This window comes from Cheilinus undulatus, linkage group 17 (assembly GCF_018320785.1).
Source record: "Cheilinus undulatus linkage group 17, ASM1832078v1, whole genome shotgun sequence".
Classification (NCBI taxonomy): Eukaryota; Metazoa; Chordata; class Actinopteri; order Labriformes; family Labridae; genus Cheilinus; species Cheilinus undulatus.
In genome coordinates this window covers 37,270,542-37,289,934 of record NC_054881.1, presented here as the reverse complement: position 1 = coordinate 37,289,934, position 19,393 = coordinate 37,270,542, and the positions used below count along the sequence as shown (strand labels likewise).

General features: G+C 37.9%; 1 protein-coding gene across 1 annotated transcript in view; it reads left to right on the top strand.

The window, feature by feature from the left end:
* Positions 1-1,004: 1,004 nt before the first annotated feature.
* Positions 1,005-19,393, top strand: part of ttll11 (tubulin tyrosine ligase-like family, member 11) — a 33,245-nt gene continuing 14,856 nt past the window's right edge. Inside the window, exons 1-7 of the mRNA XM_041811789.1 lie at positions 1,005-2,046; positions 9,072-9,171; positions 9,502-9,635; positions 16,781-17,071; positions 17,165-17,449; positions 18,877-18,972; positions 19,047-19,159. Coding sequence (XP_041667723.1) covers positions 1,516-2,046; positions 9,072-9,171; positions 9,502-9,635; positions 16,781-17,071; positions 17,165-17,449; positions 18,877-18,972; positions 19,047-19,159 — 1,550 coding nt within the window. The 5' untranslated portion in view covers positions 1,005-1,515. The remainder of the gene's footprint in view (positions 2,047-9,071; positions 9,172-9,501; positions 9,636-16,780; positions 17,072-17,164; positions 17,450-18,876; positions 18,973-19,046; positions 19,160-19,393) is intronic.

Sequence of the window (19,393 nt, the reverse complement as noted above, 5' to 3'; positions counted from 1 at the left end):
CTGGATCTTTTCTTTGATTGGAGTCCACCTGTGGTAAATTAAATAGATTGGACATGACTTTGAAAGACAAACTCCTATCATAAGCTCACAGCTGACAATGCATATCAGAGCAAGCACCGTGCAGTGATGTCAAAGGAACTACCTGCAGAGCTCAGGCAGGATTGTTGCAAGTACAATTCTGGGGAAATCATATTTTTTCTGGATTTTCAGATTGGCATTGGCAGATTTGATTAGGGCTTGAATGGTGAGTATGTGCTATGATGTGTATATGATTATGATGGCTGACAGGTGGATTGTAAAAATGGGTCAAATGTAAGTCTTCCCTGATCAAACTTGCAATATTGATCATTTTAGAGTTGATATAATAGCTATAGGGATATAAAGACAAAAATTACCCAAAAACCGTAAATTTGGGGCCACCAGTTGACAATCACTGGTTTAGGTTTTATACTTATCAGGTCCTACTTTTACCAATGAAGTGGGAGAAACCAAAAATGCATTTTCAAACAAAAGCATGGGTCTCAGGAGGTTAAAGTTTTCTCTAATAGGCTGGCTGAGCTAGTGAAATATGGCATTCCTCTGCTACCTTCAGGTGCCGTCGGAAATTACTACTTCCTCTGTGCGGACACCAAACCAACAGCTACATCACTCGGGTCCAGTGATTTTTAATTGAGAAAAATCCTGCAAATCATTAACACACACACGCTCACAAAACTAGTGTCTATTTTCCAATACTTTCGGATTTTTTTCGCCCGAGTTAAGAATTATTTGGTGTTAGTTTGACTATCTGCAACCTAGTTTTGCCGTATCCAAACATATTGGTGACAAATAAAACATTTTACTTTACATTAAATTCGAAGAAACATCACTAGAGCCCCGTTTTAGTTTTAATTACACGGGCGCTAGGCATTTTTTCACATGAAAGTGAGAATTTACGATGACCCTGAAAGCGGCATCAGCTGTGTTAGAAACAGATGGAGGCTGGCCATTGGGCTGGTCTGCCTTCTGCTGCTGCCGGGGCTACTGCTGCTTTAACAACACAGGGACGATAACACGGAGATAGCAGAGCACCGTGGGTGTCATTACAAGGCTGAAGAAGTAGATAACGGTACCTGTGAGGTAAAGTCTCTCACGCGTTTAATGGAAGGAAACATATGTTGGCTTAATGAAGTTTAACATGCTAACGGCAGGTTTGGCTATTTTCATTTAGCTTGTTAGCTCGTTTGTTACAAGTGCTGCCTGTAGCGGCTAAATGCAGATTGTGGGAGCCGCTAGCCATTTGAGGAACTCATGACAGCTGGTAAATGACGCTAGCGAGCGGTACTGATTTAACCATTTACTAGCAAGATAACGATAAAGGCTGTTAGCATGTCTATCCAGCCGACAGGAACAAATGGCTTTTAATAATTAATTAGCTATTTAAGCTAGCAATGCGTACCCAATCATATCAAAATACCGTTAGCTTGCCGGTGTCGTATTACTGCACTCTATCGTACGGTTATAGTATATTGCATAATGAGTGATAACTATGTAAAAGTGCAGCCGGAGCAAATGAAATCATTAGTTGAGGTTGGAGAGAAGGAGGGTGTGGACACAGAAGAGCAGGTTCCTGTATCTTCCCCCTCTGCTGACCCCCCCAGCATCACCATAAGTGGCAGTGATGTGTCCAACACCTCCATCACGAGCAAACAAAGAGGGAAAAGTCGCAGCAAGCTGGTGAAAGATGACAAGAACTCTAGTGGCAAAAACATCCCAGATCTGTCAGTTCAAGGGTCTGTGGTTTCTGCTCATACTGGGAAAAACTTGAATAGACTGGGCCAGGAGCAGGCCCTTCACATCAAAGGGACTGGGAAGATCCTGCAGGGTAAATCAGAGAATAATGGGAACTATGTGACCATCCATCCATCCAAAAACAACCAAGAAGCACGGCGCGAGGAGGCTCTCAAACTCTCAAGGAAGAGGAGGCCAGTGACGGTGGATACAGCCAAAGCCAAAACATCACTGGAAGCACTGAAGATCAGCATCAAGCAGCTGAAGTGGAAAGAGGTGGGCAGCATTTCTTGTCTCATTTCCTGTTTGTCCTTGAGAAATGTTAATAACCAATGCTCTGAGCTGGTTGTGATCTTTTGAAACTCTAAGCAGCTGATTTTTTCTCAGCAGTGGTGAGGGGCTTCATCCAGAGATCATCTCGGACATCAGCTCCTTAGAGCATCTCTTGGATGACAGCCAGCTTAGACGCTTGTCACGAATATGCATGCATGACAACCCATGCTATATTATTCTCCAACTTTTTGCCTTTGAGAACCAGATTTCTGCTGATTTATCTCCTAAGCAAACACCAAAGATCCACACTCAGGTATTTGTCCATTCTACTTGGTTTTAGGTGTTTTTCCCAAGACTTTGGCATCCAAGTAGCCATATTTGTATGAAAAGAAGCAAATACACCAGCTTAGACGCTTGTCACGAATATGCATGCATGCATGACAACCCATGCTTTATGATCCTCCACCTGTTTGACTTAAGGAATCAGATTTCTGCTGGTTTATCTCTTTGGCAAATACCAAAGATCCACACTTAGTGATGTGGTCCGTCCCACTTGGTTTTAGGTGGTTTTTAAAAGGGCTCTGTGACCTTCAAATGGCTCTTGATGGCACCACCCTCTCATTTAAAACCGGAAGGGCTGCAAGCCATTTAAAAACACACCATCTACATTTTAAAGAAAATCAATCTACACAGGACCACAGTCTTTAGTGAATGTTTACTGCACATTTAAGAACCGACTACAGACCGTAGACTCTTAACTTCTGCAGCCCATAATCATTACCTCAATCGACATGGTTTAAATCGATCTATTTTATACTAACATTAGCCAGTCTTCCTCTTTAAAAAAAAGAATTCCTTTCAAATGTGGAGATTATGTAATACATCCCCTGTGTGTATCTTTTCCTTGTCATCAAAGCTTTGAAATTTTATTAGCTGCAGCTTGGACAAAATGTGAATCACAAAGCTAAAAAAAATAGATTTATGTGGATATATTTTGTGCAGGTTTTTCCACACTTTAGCTTTAATTACATACCTACTTGTGAAGGCAATGCACCTTTCAAATTTAGTTGTATTGAAAGCTGCATCACCATAATTTCTAGCCCGATTGATCTTGTAGCTGTCATTTAAACCTCTATGGTTCCCCTCTTCCTCCTGACCATTTATTTACAGCATCCTTCTGAACAATAGAAGAAGAAGAAGTCATTAAAAACTCAGAACAGAATTAAGCAGATGGCATGATTGTCTCTAACAGTGTCTGTTTGTTTTTAATGTGCAAAATAAGAAATGATAGATGCATATAAAGATGTTCCAAAAGAAAAAGCAGTGAGTTTAAAACATTTATGAGATGGCTAATTGATCCACTTCTTATTTCTCTGAGTCAGAAACACCATCTGGTCACTTTGAATGTGCTGCAGTTAAAACCTGCCATCAGCTATTAATAACACGCTCTCCATTATGCATGAGAAGTAAAGAAGGCCAATGTCATGAGACAGGCAAAGTAAAGACTACTTATCACCCGTGACCATGCTGTGACACTTAAAACCCCTTCCAGGTCTGGTATCAGAAACCTATACATTACCTCACTTTGTCTTCATGGTCCACCCCCAACAAAGTCAAGTGTGCTGTGGATCCCATGCCTTTTTGGAGGCACCTGTCAAGATCTTTGAGGGTTTGAAACTTAATAAGCATGACTGGATTTGTGTATTCAGTATGAAATTGATTTTTAAAAATCCCTTTAATTAGCTGTAATACTGGCAGCATGTTTAAAAAGAACATTCTGGAGAGTTTAGATTTTTTTAAGGACATTTTGTCCCCTGATTAGTTGTGTTGTTTGCTCACAAGGTCACTTTACACCCAAAGTATAGCTACATATCTACATCTGCAGAGTTTTCTAGCCTTAGAGACAACTGTCATCTGACATTTAGCATATGGCATTCCCTTAAACAGTGGGAAATGATTAGCCTTAAGCTCCTCTAATCCAATAGAGTTTTAGTCCTCTCTCTGTAAGGCACAGAGAGATTGGCAGGCTCAGAGAGTGACAAGTTCAAAAAATGAGTTTAATAACCATGCATTCAATCACAGGCTTGGTATTTTGTAGTAGAATCCCACAGACTAAGCTGACATTTGAATTAAAGTAGATTATTTTTAAAAGCCGGCTATCTAGAGCCAACCCTGTGGCATATTTAGAAAATAGAAACCTGTATGACAAGAAGCATGACTAATAGGATGCAGTTTGAGATGCATTTTATGCATCAAACTTTTGTAATTTCTCCGTGCATGTCTACTGAAAAGTTAACTTTGCCCATGCATGATAGAATCTGCAACAATAGTTTGCAATCAGTTGTATGTCCATCCTTCCATTCATGCAAATGATAGCTATTTGTTGGCCTTACTTTAGAAGCAACCCAAATTAATTTGACCTCCCTGCCCAATGTGATTAGATTTAATGAGTTAACACTGGCTATCATGTCTACATTAGTTGTTATAGCTGGGGATCAGGGTTACCCTGCTTCACATGCTCACATGATAACTCATTAATGAGATGCTACTCCCTCAGCTATCTGTTCTGTAGCTTTGCTAAGTCATGGAGTTTAGCTGTAGTGGCTATGCTGCTGATAGTACAGTCACACTTGATATAAAGATCTTATGATAAAGTTAAAGATAGACTGTGATTTTTCCCAGCTTACTGTTATGTTGTGGATGTTTTCTGAACTTGGAGTGAATTATTTTCAACTCTTTCAGTAGCTTTTAAGGAAAAACAATAAAGACTTTAGACTATAAAGCATCACAGAAGGACAGTAGAGCATCAAATAAGCTGCCTGTTTGAAGAGAAAGCCGATAATAAAAGACTGTTGAAATGTATAACTTCTGAATTAAGATGATTTATATATTGTCTTAAGCTGCTACCTAATTTAAGGTACGGTAATTCTACAGGAGAAAGCATTTTTAAGTTAAAAAACACTTAAATGTGAAACGACTCTCTAAAGCGCTCAGCAGGATTTCTTGAGTTGTTTTTAGGTTTGGATAATCCCAGTGTTTATCACACACAGGGTTTTTAACAGGTGCCTGCTTGTCAGCAGAGGTCTCCATCTCTGACGCACAAGCAAACGTGACAACTAAAACGGCTATAACACTGGATAAAGCAGATACGTGTAAAAAGTGTCTCTCTGTAGCTTCAGGAGAGGCTGCAGGCTGAGCTGCTGCTCACTTTAAGACAGGGTGTGCTGAGGAGAGATGATTGATTCTCTTTAAAATGAGCATACATGCTAATCTAGAACAATAAAACACTATATTGAATGGTTAAAAGACAAAAAAAAACAGTTTCAATTAAACTTTTCACTTGAAAGCAGAGTGGGAAATTAGCACTTAGCCAAATGTGGATATTTTGAGCAGTGTCAGGTGGATTTGCTCAACTTACAGGCCACTGGGTCAGGTAAATAAAGGTACACTGAGTAGTAGGGCTGTGCAATTAATCAAAAATAAGATTAGATTGCAATATGGCCAGCTATATTTTTCAAATCACAGGAGTTGCAATATTTCTTTAATCTGAAATTTGAGTCAAAATACCGGTTTGAAACCTTCTCTTTGCAGCAGAGATGTTACGCATTATGTATCATGCAATCATTCAGATCCATTTTTTAGAATAGTCTACAAAAATGCTTTCAGCTTCTCCCCTCTGGACGGAGGTTTCTAGTCCCAAGGTGCAGAACAAAGCGATATAAAAACAGCTTTGTTCCTGCCGCTATTGCTGAGCTGAACAACTTGTAGCCTTATCTTGCACACATGTATTTTATTTGTTCATGCATTTATATATTTATTCCTATATTTGAATCGTAAACTTGGTTCTTACCCTTGCTTTTTTGAGAGCTATTGATTTGCTGAGTTTTTAATTTGATCTCAATGGAGATGATATAAAAAGACGTCATCAAAGTCATCATTCTCCTCAGTATGTTAATTCATATCCAATTTGCAATACGAGTCAAAATCATCACAATTAGCTATTTAAAAAAATGTTCAGCCCTAGTTTTATGTAATATTGTGTTGGTTATGATATATAATGGTTTATTGCTTGAGTTTGTTGGAAAATACATATGATGAGGAACTTAAGAAATAATCGAATAACAAACCGCAATCACAATATTGAGGGAAAAAAAATTGTTATTAGATTATTTTCCCAAGTCGTTCAGCCCTACTGAGTAGCAGTATTACCGTAATAACCTGAATATAGGACTAATATTTTAAGAATCACTTAAAACTGGGGATGTCAGTTTTAAGGCATTCATCATAGTTAAATGAGGTTCATAACTGGTGCATTATTTATTTTATTTGCATTTTTTTTTGTTTCTTTTAATGCATTTTTTTAAGCCATTGCAGCATCTCCTTGCAGTCACATTGATGTTAAATAAGCCCAGAGTTGCCAGAGTTGGACACATAACACACACACACACATTATTCATGTAGAGATGAGTCAGTGCCAGACATCAAACGGCGCATTTATCAGTGACCATATCTCTGGATTTTGGAGTGTACTAAGCACTCTAATGCAGAGTTTTTTTGATGATAATGATAATGTGACATGCAGCCAACAGGTGATGAATGACACAGATGCGGTGAGGTCAAGAGAGGACAGTTGAGGCAGCAGGAGAGGAGCGAAGCTGAGCAAGTCACAAACGTCATCCCTCAAGCCCTCTCTGTTTGAGAATAATACATATGGACTAATTAACCACAGTATTATTCTCACTCTGACTATGCACAGGTATGCAGCAACAGATTTATTTCACAGATGTTTTCTTTTCCACGACTCGAACGAGCGTGCATGGAGGGGGAAATCAGCAGGGAATCAAGGATTAGCTGTGTTCCGTTTCTTTACCAGCTGCCACATAAACAATTTTAAAGTGTCAGGAACAATAGCACAACTCCTAACACTTAAAATGGACAACTTCATGGCCTACTATTAATCTCAAGAGACATTTTTCACCTTAATGAGAAGTTTTGTGAAGTTTTAGTCTCCTGAGACCTCATGGCAGGAGAGCTTGTCACATCCCTAGCGTGAGGTAATAATCTGAAATCCTGCAGAGCAGGAAAAACACACAGGGCTCTAAGGTACAGCCTTTTAACACCTTGTGAATCTGCAATGGTCTTTAAACTACTACATCTTGATATTAAAAGTATACTGAGTAAATGATATGTTAGATGGCAGGGTTCATATTTACTTGCTTGAGAACAGAGATTGTGCTCCGCTGTCATAAATATACCAAATTATACACCACCAAAAAACTCTGATTCTCAGGGTTCTGACCATGTTAACCATTCCAGCATAAAACCACCATAGCAGACACAATAATGCATTTGTCTGGCTGCACACAGACAATAACTAGAAGCCCTCCTGGACTCTCCTGGTCATAATATTCCATCAAAAACAAACCAGGTCAAATTTTTAGTACAAAAATAGGATTACATCCATGAACATTCATGGAATACTTCTGTATAATTTCAAATATTAAAATCAACGTTATTGCTCTCAATAGTGTACTGTAATTTGCTGTGTGCAATTATTAGCAACGCTCTGTGGGAATATGTCCTTTTGTAGTCCCCAGTTTGAAAACGTCTTGACTTTTCATCCTAAAAACAAGTTTAAAATCCTAATTTTCCTCTTCTGTTGTTATCAACTATGAACCTGAACCAGCTAAGGCTTCCTGCTTTGGTACAGTTGAATTCTCCAGCAAATACCTCCCAGCTACAGTCATCTAGGCCGATGTTTCACAATACGAATTCAAACTGGGAAAAGAAATGTTTTTGTTGTATTACTCGATTCCAGTAGCAGCTAGAGTGAGTCTGAGAGTTTGGGAAGAAACTTCAGAGTGTCCCCTTTCTAAAGACACATTGTTTGTGCGTGTACTCTAAATGGTTCAAACACAGCATTCAATTTAATTTAATTTGGATATTCCAGGATAGGCACTTTTGATTATTTTTAGCCAAAATTCTAAGGGGTTAATCTTTTCTCTCCATACCATAAAAATGCCTAACCTCAAAGATTGTTCTTTGTGTAAATTATTGGGTGGGAAAGGGTGCTTAATAAATTGAATGCTATTTATAATAATATAATAATAATAATAATAATAAACTTTATTCATGTAGCACCTTTATAACAGAGGCTTACAAAGTGCTTTGACTGCCAGAAGAATCACAATTTAGACAAAGTATCGTAACACAAACAGCAAAACACAACAAGAAAGACAAAATCCCACGAGGAAGCCATGAAAAACTCAACCAACATTGTAACTCCAACATCATAAAAACCCAGATATTTAAGATTCCAGAATAAAAGTAAAGACCAGGAATAAAAACCCAGAATAACCTGGACCAATCGAGGTAACAAAATACAGTTATCTATCATTATATTATATTAAAATGTAACATTTGAAAAGCACTCTGATGTATACTACATGGGCAAGCAAAAATCTGCTGGCTTAATGGCTGTCGGTGATATTTCATTGTTTTAACAGTCTGTTTTATTGATTCATGTCTCCAAAATGTTTAATTATTATCACTTTAAATTTGATCCCAGTCTGCTTTGGACTTTTCTTTGCGTTCAATCCTGTGTTTGAGTAATTGTCAGGGGTCTGAACACTTTAATATTTAAAAAAAAAAAAGTTGTTTTCTCCATTTCACATTGGCTGTAACATCCTACTCTTTTGACTCATTTTAACACCACATTTGGTCCAAAGTATGTTGTTTGCTGTGTGTTAGTGTGGGCAGCAGTGGAGGTGCCAGCAGGATTCCCCAGCTCCCATAATCCTTTTATAGTATCACCAACTCTTCTCTTTCCCTTCCCATCACTACTGAACACGCACTACAAGATTATCCGTTCACTCTTGGATCAGAGGGACAACCACCAATTACCCACATCCTGAGTCTTACTAACAGAATCAGCCTTTGGTTTCATTACAGCTGAAGAAAAGTATGTTTTTAAATAAAATAAATGTTCATATTATTTTCTGTTCCTCCCTTTTACTTCTCTCTGCCAGTTTCCTCTGGGAAGACGAGCGCCCTGTGATATCTACTGGCACGGCGTTTCCTTCCATGATAATGAAAATATCCTCTCAGGGCAGGTCAACAAGTTCCCAGGTATTTTAACTGCATCGCCTCTCTTTCTCATACAACTTTCTGTCAATATAAGCCCATCATACACTTCTGTCTGTTGAACTATTAGTGGAGAATTAGTTTCATCTAAGCTTGCAGTATTTTGTGTACATGGTATTCTTTAATCACAACAAGAGGGATTTAGTGAAAGCCTCACTGATCCCCATGCTAACCTTTTTATTCCATGGTAATTATCAGACTCTAGAGATTACTGTATTAGTAAGACATCGCATTACTCAAGTCTCCTGTGTTGCATCTATATATATGTCAGTCTCTTGCATTTGCAGTCAATCTCTGATTCGATGCATTATGCAGGAATGATTGAAATGCTGAGGAAAATCAATCTGAGTCGAGCAATGCGGACTATGCAGGAGCTGTTCCCCGATGAGTACGACTTCTATCCCCGTTCCTGGATCCTGCCGGAGGAATATCAGCAGTTCTCTGCCCAGGTAAAGTTAAAATATTCAAAGCAAAAGTGATTTGATGCTGGATGTGATTTATATTGTTCTGATTAAAAGAAATACAGTTATATTAACATGGTAACTCTGTGTTGTTATATTTGTCTTTGGGGAGAAAGAGGCGGAGAGTGTTTCTAGAGAGGGAGCAGAATTAGTCAGAAAAAAGATGCAAAAATAAAACTGAATTTTCTGACAGTACCTCAATAATAGAGATGTTCCAATCAGCATTTTTAGCCTCCCATCCTGATCTGAATTTTTTTTTTTAATGTTGAGTATCTGCCGATTCTGAGTCAGGATTCGATACTCATATTTTCCTAGATTAGAGTTTCAATGGTTTTTGTTTCAAAAATAACTGAAGTAGACAGACTAACTAGACGTCTCAACTTATTCCATGTAACCTGGTACAGCTAACGTTGTTAAACAGTTAAAATTAGATTTTTTACACAGAATAGTGTAAAAGCTGTCTAACATTTTAATTATTACTCAAAAAACAAAGTTGAAAAAAGAAATAAAAACACCTGATTTGGCTGAACATTCAGGAATAATACAAATATTTACTGATGCTTATGATTGAAAAAATCCAAAAGATGTTAGTGGTAAACTTAAAAGCTTCACTTTGATCAGTAGGAATATTACGGACTATATTGGGCAGCTTTGGGGGGCAAAAAAAGCTAATATAGTAATTTTTTGGAGAAATGTGGCTTCAAATCTGGGAGGAGTCCACCACTACACTCTTTATTTTAGCATGATTCCTGCTGGATAAAAATACAATACGATTCTTTATTCCCCCAAACCAGGAAATCAAAGTTAAGTGGCTCACAGTATTCTTGCTAGAGGGGGTGTGGGGTGATTTCTGCAGACTATTTCCAAGGTTTTTTGGTCCTGTCCATATCTGAGAATCTTTTGGAATGAAGTCAAACAGTTAATTGTAAAAACTTTGGACATAACATTTGATTTTTCTTTCACCTCTCTGTTCCTTGGAAAAATAACTGATTGCCTTTGTAGAAGTGATGCATATCTTTTAAAGATTTTTATGGTTGCAAGTAAGTATTTAACAAAACTGTTCATAATATGGAGAAAATTGCCTTTGCATTCCATCTTCAAAAGACAAAAGAAATCCCTTATTTTCATTTGTGTGCTGTGCCTGTGCCTTTTATGTTTAGTTTAATGATTTTGAGATTGTATTGTACCTACTCTTGTCCTCATCTGCTTTATGTTCATTTATATGAAAATTTGAAAATTAAAGTATGAAAAAATAAAGTTAAATATTCTCTTAGTGCAGTGTTTGAATAGAAATCCACTTAAAGTGGTCAAGAGAGCTTGCAGTCCTGAGCAGTAAAAGAGACATGAATTCAAAACAAGTGAATTCAGAAAATCCCAGTTCCAGTTAAAAGTGTTGAAACAGCTCGAAAAAGTCACAATAAATTTAATAAATGAAGTTGAAATTTACAATCCCACTTAGAAGTGGTATTATAAGCTTGAGTATATTAGCCACAACAAAAACTGAACTCAAAAAATGAAGTCAAAGCATCCCAACTTCAGGCTCAGATGGCCTAGTGGTTTAAGGTGGCCCGTGTTCAAGTCCAGTCTCAACCTGTGGTACCATTTCCTGCATGTCTCTCCCCTACTCTCGCACCCTTGTTTCTGATTCCATCCACTGTCCTCCTCAGTCAATAATGGCATAAAAAGCCCAAAAATATATCTTTAAAAAAAACAACAGCTCCACTTTAAAGTGCTGTAAACAGTTTGACTTGGATAGGATCGAAAGCAAATAAACGGATTTAAAAAAACAATCTCTGTTAAAATGTTGCAGCTTAATCTAAGACATGAACCCAAAACTCTCACTAACGTCGCAGTAAAACCTCAATATCACACTCAAGGCAGTATTTGGTTCTTGTTTAGGAAAACTAGCAACTCCATCACCTTTTCTGTGATCTTTTTTGCCTTATCATGTATCAGCCCTCTCCTCCCTTGCTGCAGTGAAGGCGCCACATTCCATTACATGTCTAGTTCAGAGATGTCTGATCAAATCAGTAGTTTTAAATGCAGTCCTGCTGTCGCCGTTTCACACATCGGTCGTGTTACAGATGCTGCAAGGGGCCCTTGGACTGTTGTTTCTCACAAGCTTGAAGTATTTCCATACCACTGACAGTTCAGCCACAAGATTGCTAATGTTGCTACTGCTGCTTTGTTGTCACTCTCATTTGCAGCCTGCTGCAAACTGTGCTCTGTTTAAATTAAAAAATGTTGATATTGGCTCCATTCCTACACACACAATCAGGATCGGGACATTACTGCTCAATAGTAATGTTTTACAGACAATAAAGATATCAAGACCTCATCACAGTGCAAAAATGTGCCTTATCCAACAGCTGTGTCTGCAAGGGAGGTAAGAGAAAGGGTTAGACATAGGGATGCTTGATATTATTGGTCTGGTATCAGAATCAGCAAATATTGGCTTATAAAGGCAAATGTTGGTATCGGCAGATATCAAAATTTCTGCCGATATTTACATTTGATATTTTGCCTGTGTATTTCAGTATATATCGACTGTAATTTTTAATCCATATTAACTAATGTGAGTTGAGGTCTTCTTCATTTGTCCTCATTCTTTAAACTTTAAAGTGTTTTTTGAGGATTAAATTTTGTTTCCTCAAACCTTACAGTGTGTTCAAAGTGACTAAAATTTCTTATCGGAAAAGGATATTTTGATATCGGTATCGGCTAAAATGAATCTGTAAATATCGGCATATTGGATATTGGCAAAAATCCAATATCATGCATCCCTAGTTAGACATGCACTGTTACTTTTTAGGTTTACTACACAGTGAGATCGTTGGTCGAGGAAAGTATGTTAATCTCTAAATTGAAGTTCAATGTCTTAAGGGTGATAATTGAAAATAAGAAGAAGAATCAAGAGTTGTGGTGATAGCTTTGATTTATATAGCAAAAGAACCCAACAGTACTTTACATGAGGAACGAAGAAGAAGCACAAAAACAAAAGATAAAACAAAATGAACAAATATGTGCATAAGAGAAAGAATGATAGCAGTATTTGCTAGTGTCTTAATTAGCGTACTGTTATGACTAAACATATTTCATCAGCTGGGTACCTGTAGTTGTTGGAATACAGCAGTGTCAGCTGAAATAAAGCCATATAGTGCTTATTCCCTGCTGATTTCTGTCACCAACTCATTCTTTTGGCCACTCAGCGGCTGGAGCTGCAGAGACATGCTGTTGTGACGTCACATGCATACCCTCTAATGTAGTCTATGTTTGTTAAACACGAGCTCTGTTCACTCTGTAACATCTTCCTTAAATTGCTTTGCTTTTCTTTGAGCAATATATATTTTCACATATCTTCATAAATCTTTTACAGAGTTCAAAAATTGCTGAACTGTTTGTGTCAGCAGTGCCATCAACAAAAGTCATGCAATTTAGTTACAGATGCATAAACTGCAGCACTGAGCGGGTCTTGCAGATAATCTGACCCCCTTCCAGTCTCTATGCTCTCTTTGTTTCCCTTTTCAGACAATAATAACACTTCAAACAGCCACATCTGAAAGAATGATGAGGCAGCAGCTTTTTATGCATGGCAGAGATTTGCTGTCAAGTCCATCTTTATACTGCTGGTTTTACTGCTACAACTCATGATGGAAGTTAAACCTGTGCACTTATTTATTTATTACACAGAATCTTCAGTCAGATGCTGAGTCAGTATTACCTAGACTGCAGTTAGATTGCATGAAATTACAAACAAATATAGACGTTTTGAATGTTTATAATTCTCTCACCATATTTACAGCAACTGTACTGCATTGTACTTATTCATATATTCTTTATATCGCTGTTTATGATAACAACCTGAACAAAGAAGGAAACACAATTGCTGCTTTACAAATGGAACAAGTCAGAAGTAGAAATCCAGAGTGAACAAACATAAGAACAAAACTTGTGACACTCACAGCCAGCAGTTTTTTAAGCCTGTTTACAAAAAGAAAGCCAGGTGTCAAAATTGCTTTGCAGTTTCTTACTGTAGTTGATAATGTTTCATGATTTCTGAAGATGGCTTACCAAGGCAATTGGTGAAGATTCCAAAAACTTCTTTAAAGTTTTCTGTAAAATTTCAGTAGAAGTTTCCAAGAATCTCTGTTGAATGGTTGCAGTAAATCCCACTTATAGTTTGGATTAAAATTTCTTCAATTTGTTTTTGAAAATTTTCAAGAAAGGTTAAAAATATTTGTAAGAATGTTACTTGAATTTTGACAAGATTTACCTGAAATTTTGTAATAATAATTATTTAATTCTTTAAGAAGTTTGGAAAAAAGAATCCTGCAGGAGTTTCCAAATATTGTCATAAAAGTGTCTCAAAATTTTACAACAAAAGTTTACCAAAAGTTTTGTTGAAGTTTCTGAAATAATTTTTGCTAATTCAGTTTCTTTTGAAATGAAATAATCTGGTAAAATTCTGAAGTTCCCAAGGATCTCAGTGAAAGTATATTTTTATAAAAAAGTCCTTTAAAAGTTCTGAAAATTTCAGCATCAAGTTAAGCTTTCTACTACAATTTCAGAACATTTGGCCCAACTTTGTTGGGTTCAAAATTATTTTTTCTGACTTTGCCTTCAAGAAAACTCTGTGCATCAGGTCATAACCCTGCATATTGACATACAAAAAATAGGTTTGGATGAGATACTAAAAATACAATAGATAATGAAATAAAAACTTAACAGAATTTACAACAGTGTCCTCATTGTGATTACTCATTTTTTTTACTGCAGGCGTCTTGACCTGACCCAGACAGCACAGGCATGTTTAATAAAATACATGACTGATGGCTTCATTCCATTTAAGTGCACAAGTAGGCCATGCCAAGCAGGCAAACAGGCATAGTAGCATGGCCCTGGGTGTGGGAAACCTAAATGGAATGCAGCCATTGTAAATGCCATTAATTACGTCTGCACTTATCCTGCTATCACAGGCCAAAAGAGGTCTTGTGTTCACAGATTAAGCGGAGAACATTCCTGTCTTGGCTCTGAGAAATAGGACTACAGTTTGCTGTGGTCTGACTGCAGGTTGATGCTCCTGAATGAAATCTAAAAGTTATGCAGTCAAATGTTTGGACTGTAATTTTTTCCCTTTTATTTCCTTCAATATTCAAGCTTTTAGAAAACAACACTGGTTGGTCTTAATGTGTTGAGTGTACTGGTTTCTTAACACTACCAGCGATGTTTTCCCCCTCAGACCAATTTACACTGCAACAGTCAATGTGCTGTTTAGTTCTTGTGTCATGGCTCGCTTCATCGCTCATTTTCCTCGAGGCAGAAAAGACCAACTGTTCTACATCAGTGTTACCCTATATAGTCATGAGGCTCCTCTTAGCACATGAATGAATCTAGTAAGATTATCCTGAGGAGCAAATACAGTACTGAGAGTGAGTGAAGACCCACTGAACTGAATGAAAGCTGTGGAGGAAATAGTCATTTTGTCCTGGGGTGAAGAAGTGACAGAAAACCTGTTAAAAATAATGTAGTTTACTTTCTACCCCCTGCTGTTGTGTCAGCTTAATACATAATTCTTGTAGTTGTTGATGTTCTCACTGTACAACTTTTAAGATTTTTATTGATAGAACCGATGTTCATTGTGCTTTTATTTTGAAGAGGTGATCCCTTAGGCCACTGTGACCAGTCACCTCTTCAGGTGCTCATTGGCCTCCTTCAGTCACTGAAATAATGTCAGTAAATGGGTTTGGATTTTATTTTATTAAATAGTGATGAAATAGCCTAGTACATGGCCAGTTCTGTTTAAATCATGTCATATTAATGGAGAACTGTAACAATATGTTTCAACCAGCAGAGGGCACCAGAAGATCACAATTTTCACTTCAGGTAGTTTACTACAGAAAAAACACTTTTGACTAATCTGAGAATTTTTTTCTGCATTTCACTGTGAATTAAAATGATGAAAGATAATTTCAGTTTCAGCTTCCAGGGATAAGGGTTACGGATAAGGTTTAGATTTATTTACATAAGTAGATTTTATATGGACACACTGCAGTAAGTGAATATTTATCTAACCATATAATGAAAGCGGGGACTAAAAAACAAGGGAGATTTTAGATGTTGATTTTTTGGCTCTAGGGAGTCTCCCGCATGCCTTTTGGGGAATTCTAGTCCAGATTGAATCTTAGTTTTCTTCAACACTGGCTTTCTCTTTGCCACTCTCCAATAAAGCCTTGACTAGTGAAGAACCCAGCAAACAGTTGTCTACAGAGTCTCTCCCATCTCAGCTGCTGAAGCTTAGAACTCCTTCAGAGTAGTCATAGGTGTCTTGGTAGCCTCTCTCGCTAGTCTTCTTCTTGCACAGTCACTCAGTTTGTGGAAACAACCTGGTCTAGGCAGATTTACACATGTGCCACTTTCCTTCTATTTCTTGATCAAGAATTTAACTGAATTCTGGGGGATGTTCAGTGCCTTGGAATTTTGATTATCCATCCCCTGACTTACATTTCAATGACATTTTGTCAGAGTGGTTTGGAGCATTCTTTTGTTTTCATGGTGTAATGGTAGCCAGGAATACTGATGAACAAGTGACTGGACCTTCCAGACACAGGTGTCTTTATACTACAGTCACTTGAGACACATTCACTGCACTCAGGTGATCCCCCAATCTGTTGAATTGGGTCAGTCACTTTAAAGAAGGTGAATATTTATGCAGTCAATTAAAGAGATTTTTTTTAATATAAAATCAATAAAAGGGTGAAGCACTAAAGGGGGTAAATACTTTTAATTGACACTGTAATAACAAAATAAAATGAATAAAAATCTATGAAATATAAAAAAAAATAATAGCCAGTTAACCACTTAAAAGATGCAGAAATAAAAAGACATCAAAAGGCAGTTTAGACAACAAATGCACTTTATTTAAATGTTGATATGTTTTCAGGCTATTGCTCCACCACTTGGCTCTTTTTTGTCTAGCTGGTTTAAACTTTTATGTGAAAATGCTAATATTATAAGTATTCGAATAATTTCATCATGTATATCTAGGGATTTTTTGTCAAAGTTTGCCAAATCAAGTGTTATTAATCACTATGTTTTAGATTTTTATTCACCTTATCCTTGTCTCTCTGTTCTAGATTCGAATGGTGAAGGAGAAGGATGCTTCAGTGAATCCCACCTTCATTGTGAAGCCAGACGGGGGCTCTCAAGGGGACGGCATCTACCTCATCCGTGACCCCAGTGAACTGAAAGTCATGGCGGGTTCTCAAGCCAAACAGTCTGTCGTGCAGGAGTACATCCACAAGCCGCTGCTCATCGACAAGCTCAAGTTTGATATCCGCCTCTATGTGCTGATAAAGTCTCTGGAGCCATTGGAGATCTACATTGCCAAAGAAGGCCTGACGCGTTTTTGCACTGAGCCCTACCAGGTAACCCCGACAATGCAGATGATACTGAAAGATATTCCCATGAGCCTCTACAGCATACAGATATGAAATGCCATTCTTGCTCTTTTTGTGTAGGAACCAAGCCAGAAGAATCTCACCCATGTCTTCATGCACCTCACAAACTACTCCCTCAACATCCACAGTGGCAACTTTGTGCACTCAGACAGTCAGAACACAGGCAGCAAGCGCACCCTCTCTAGTGTGCTGTACAGGCTGGCAGCTAAAGGTGTTGACATCAAGAGGGTGTGGTCTGACATCATTGCTCTCGTCATTAAGACGGTCATCGCTGTGGTGCCAGAACTCAAAGTCTACTATCAGGCTGATATACCGCCTGGGAAACCGGGACCCACGTGTTTTCAGGTAGGCAGAGGGTGGGCAGGACTGACCTGACTCATTTCTCTTTTACCTGTAAAACTTTCACATTAATCATTCTTCTATAAATGTGGGCTGTCAACCAAATATGAATGCATGTCCAGCTGAAAACTTCTCAGTGTTTCAGGTCAGGTCTTGAATTTTTAAGGCTGCATGAGTTAACCAGAAAAGTATTTTACATTTTGAGCAGAGGAACAGCAAACACATGCCTAGTGCATGGTTAAAGGCTAAATTGTGCTGAGATCTGTTTCAAAGTGTGTGATGTGTGAAAGTGATCCAGTGTTTAAAGCAAATCCAACAGGATTTAAGCTAGCTGAGAGGATGAAATCTTCACATCAAGTTGATTTAAAGAAAAACTGGATTATGTAGGAGGATAAGAAAAAGAATTCTGATCCTGTTATTCTTCTGCTAGAAATCTTTAGTTTTTATTTTTCCAATCTATGAGTAGCATAAGTTTTTCTTCGCATTAAAAATGAGGATCATCCTGATCCCATCAGAGGGCTGAATCAGCCTGGCTTACAGGGAAAAATGCAATTAAAACATTAAACCAGTCAAACAAAGCAATATTTTGACATAGTAGTTGATATTTTAGACATTTAAAGTATATTTGACTTTAAAAAGCAGCTTTGCTTCCATTTTAAAGTAGATGATCTACACACCAGTGTTTGAAAAATTTAAGTATTTTGTTCTGACAAAATGTTGCACATATTTTCATTAATATTAAAGGTAACATATCTAAATTACAGTTTTTCAGCCTATTTTACCCATTTAAAAAACGGCTCTTCTCCCCTGATTGCCCAGTTTAGACGAGCACTAGCGCTTGGAAGAGTCCTAGTTGTTCCAGGTTTCTTCCATTTGAGAATTATGGAGGCTCAGTGCAACAGATATTTTTTGTAGCCTTCCCCAGATCTGTGCCTTGCAATAATCCTGTCTCTGAGCTCGGCAGGCAGGCAGCTCCTTTGACCTCATGGCTTGGCTTTTGCTCTGATATGCATTGTCAGTTATGAGGCCTTCTATAGAGAGGTGTGTGCCTTTCCAAATCATGTCCAGTCGATTTAGTTTACCACAGATGGATTCCAATCAAGGTGTAGAAACATCTCAGCAAAGAACAAGAAAAATGGGAGTAACCTGAGCGCAATATAAAGTGCAAAATTAATTTAAAGGGATTTTGTGCAGATTTATGGAACACTTTACTTACTGTTTGCACAAGTTGCAAGAGAATGCATATTGCTTGAAAGAATGAGACATTTTTAGCTCAAAAGAGAAAAGTGGATCCGTCTTACTCAGGCCCTGGTGGAAGTAGCCCATGACCTGCTCCTGTTAAAACTGTGATCAGAATTCTTTTCAGCTTTTGCTACAGAGTGCACATCTTGCTTCAGTGTAAATAAGTTATTTATAGCGTGATTATGTCCCAGATCTTAGGTTTTGACATCCTGCTGATGAAGAACTTGAAGCCTGTCTTATTAGAGGTCAATTCCAACCCCAGTATGAGAATAGAGCATGAACAAGAGGTAAGAGATTATATGTTAAAAAAATATTTATCTGTAAAATTCACTGTGTTAAAATGGATATGTGTTTGTTTCAGATTTCACCTGGGGTCTTCGAATATGTTCCCAGTCCAGTTGATGAGGAGGTAAAAGTGGGCGTGATCAGGGACACTCTGCGCCTTATGGACCCCAACCTCAAGAAACCTTCAACGTAAACAAACACACACTCACACACATCCACACTTAGATTAAGGTTTCAGCTCCTCTGCTCTTTGTCTGCTGGTCTTTAAGAGTCCACTTTTAGGGACATGATATCTCCCTCTCAGAGCCCAGCTCAGCACCACTCCACAGCTCTCTCTAAGCCTGTTAAATGGAAAAATTAAATTCAGCTGAGCGCTGGTGGAAATTCACACGTTACTGTACAAGTTTAGTGGCTCAGTCTCTC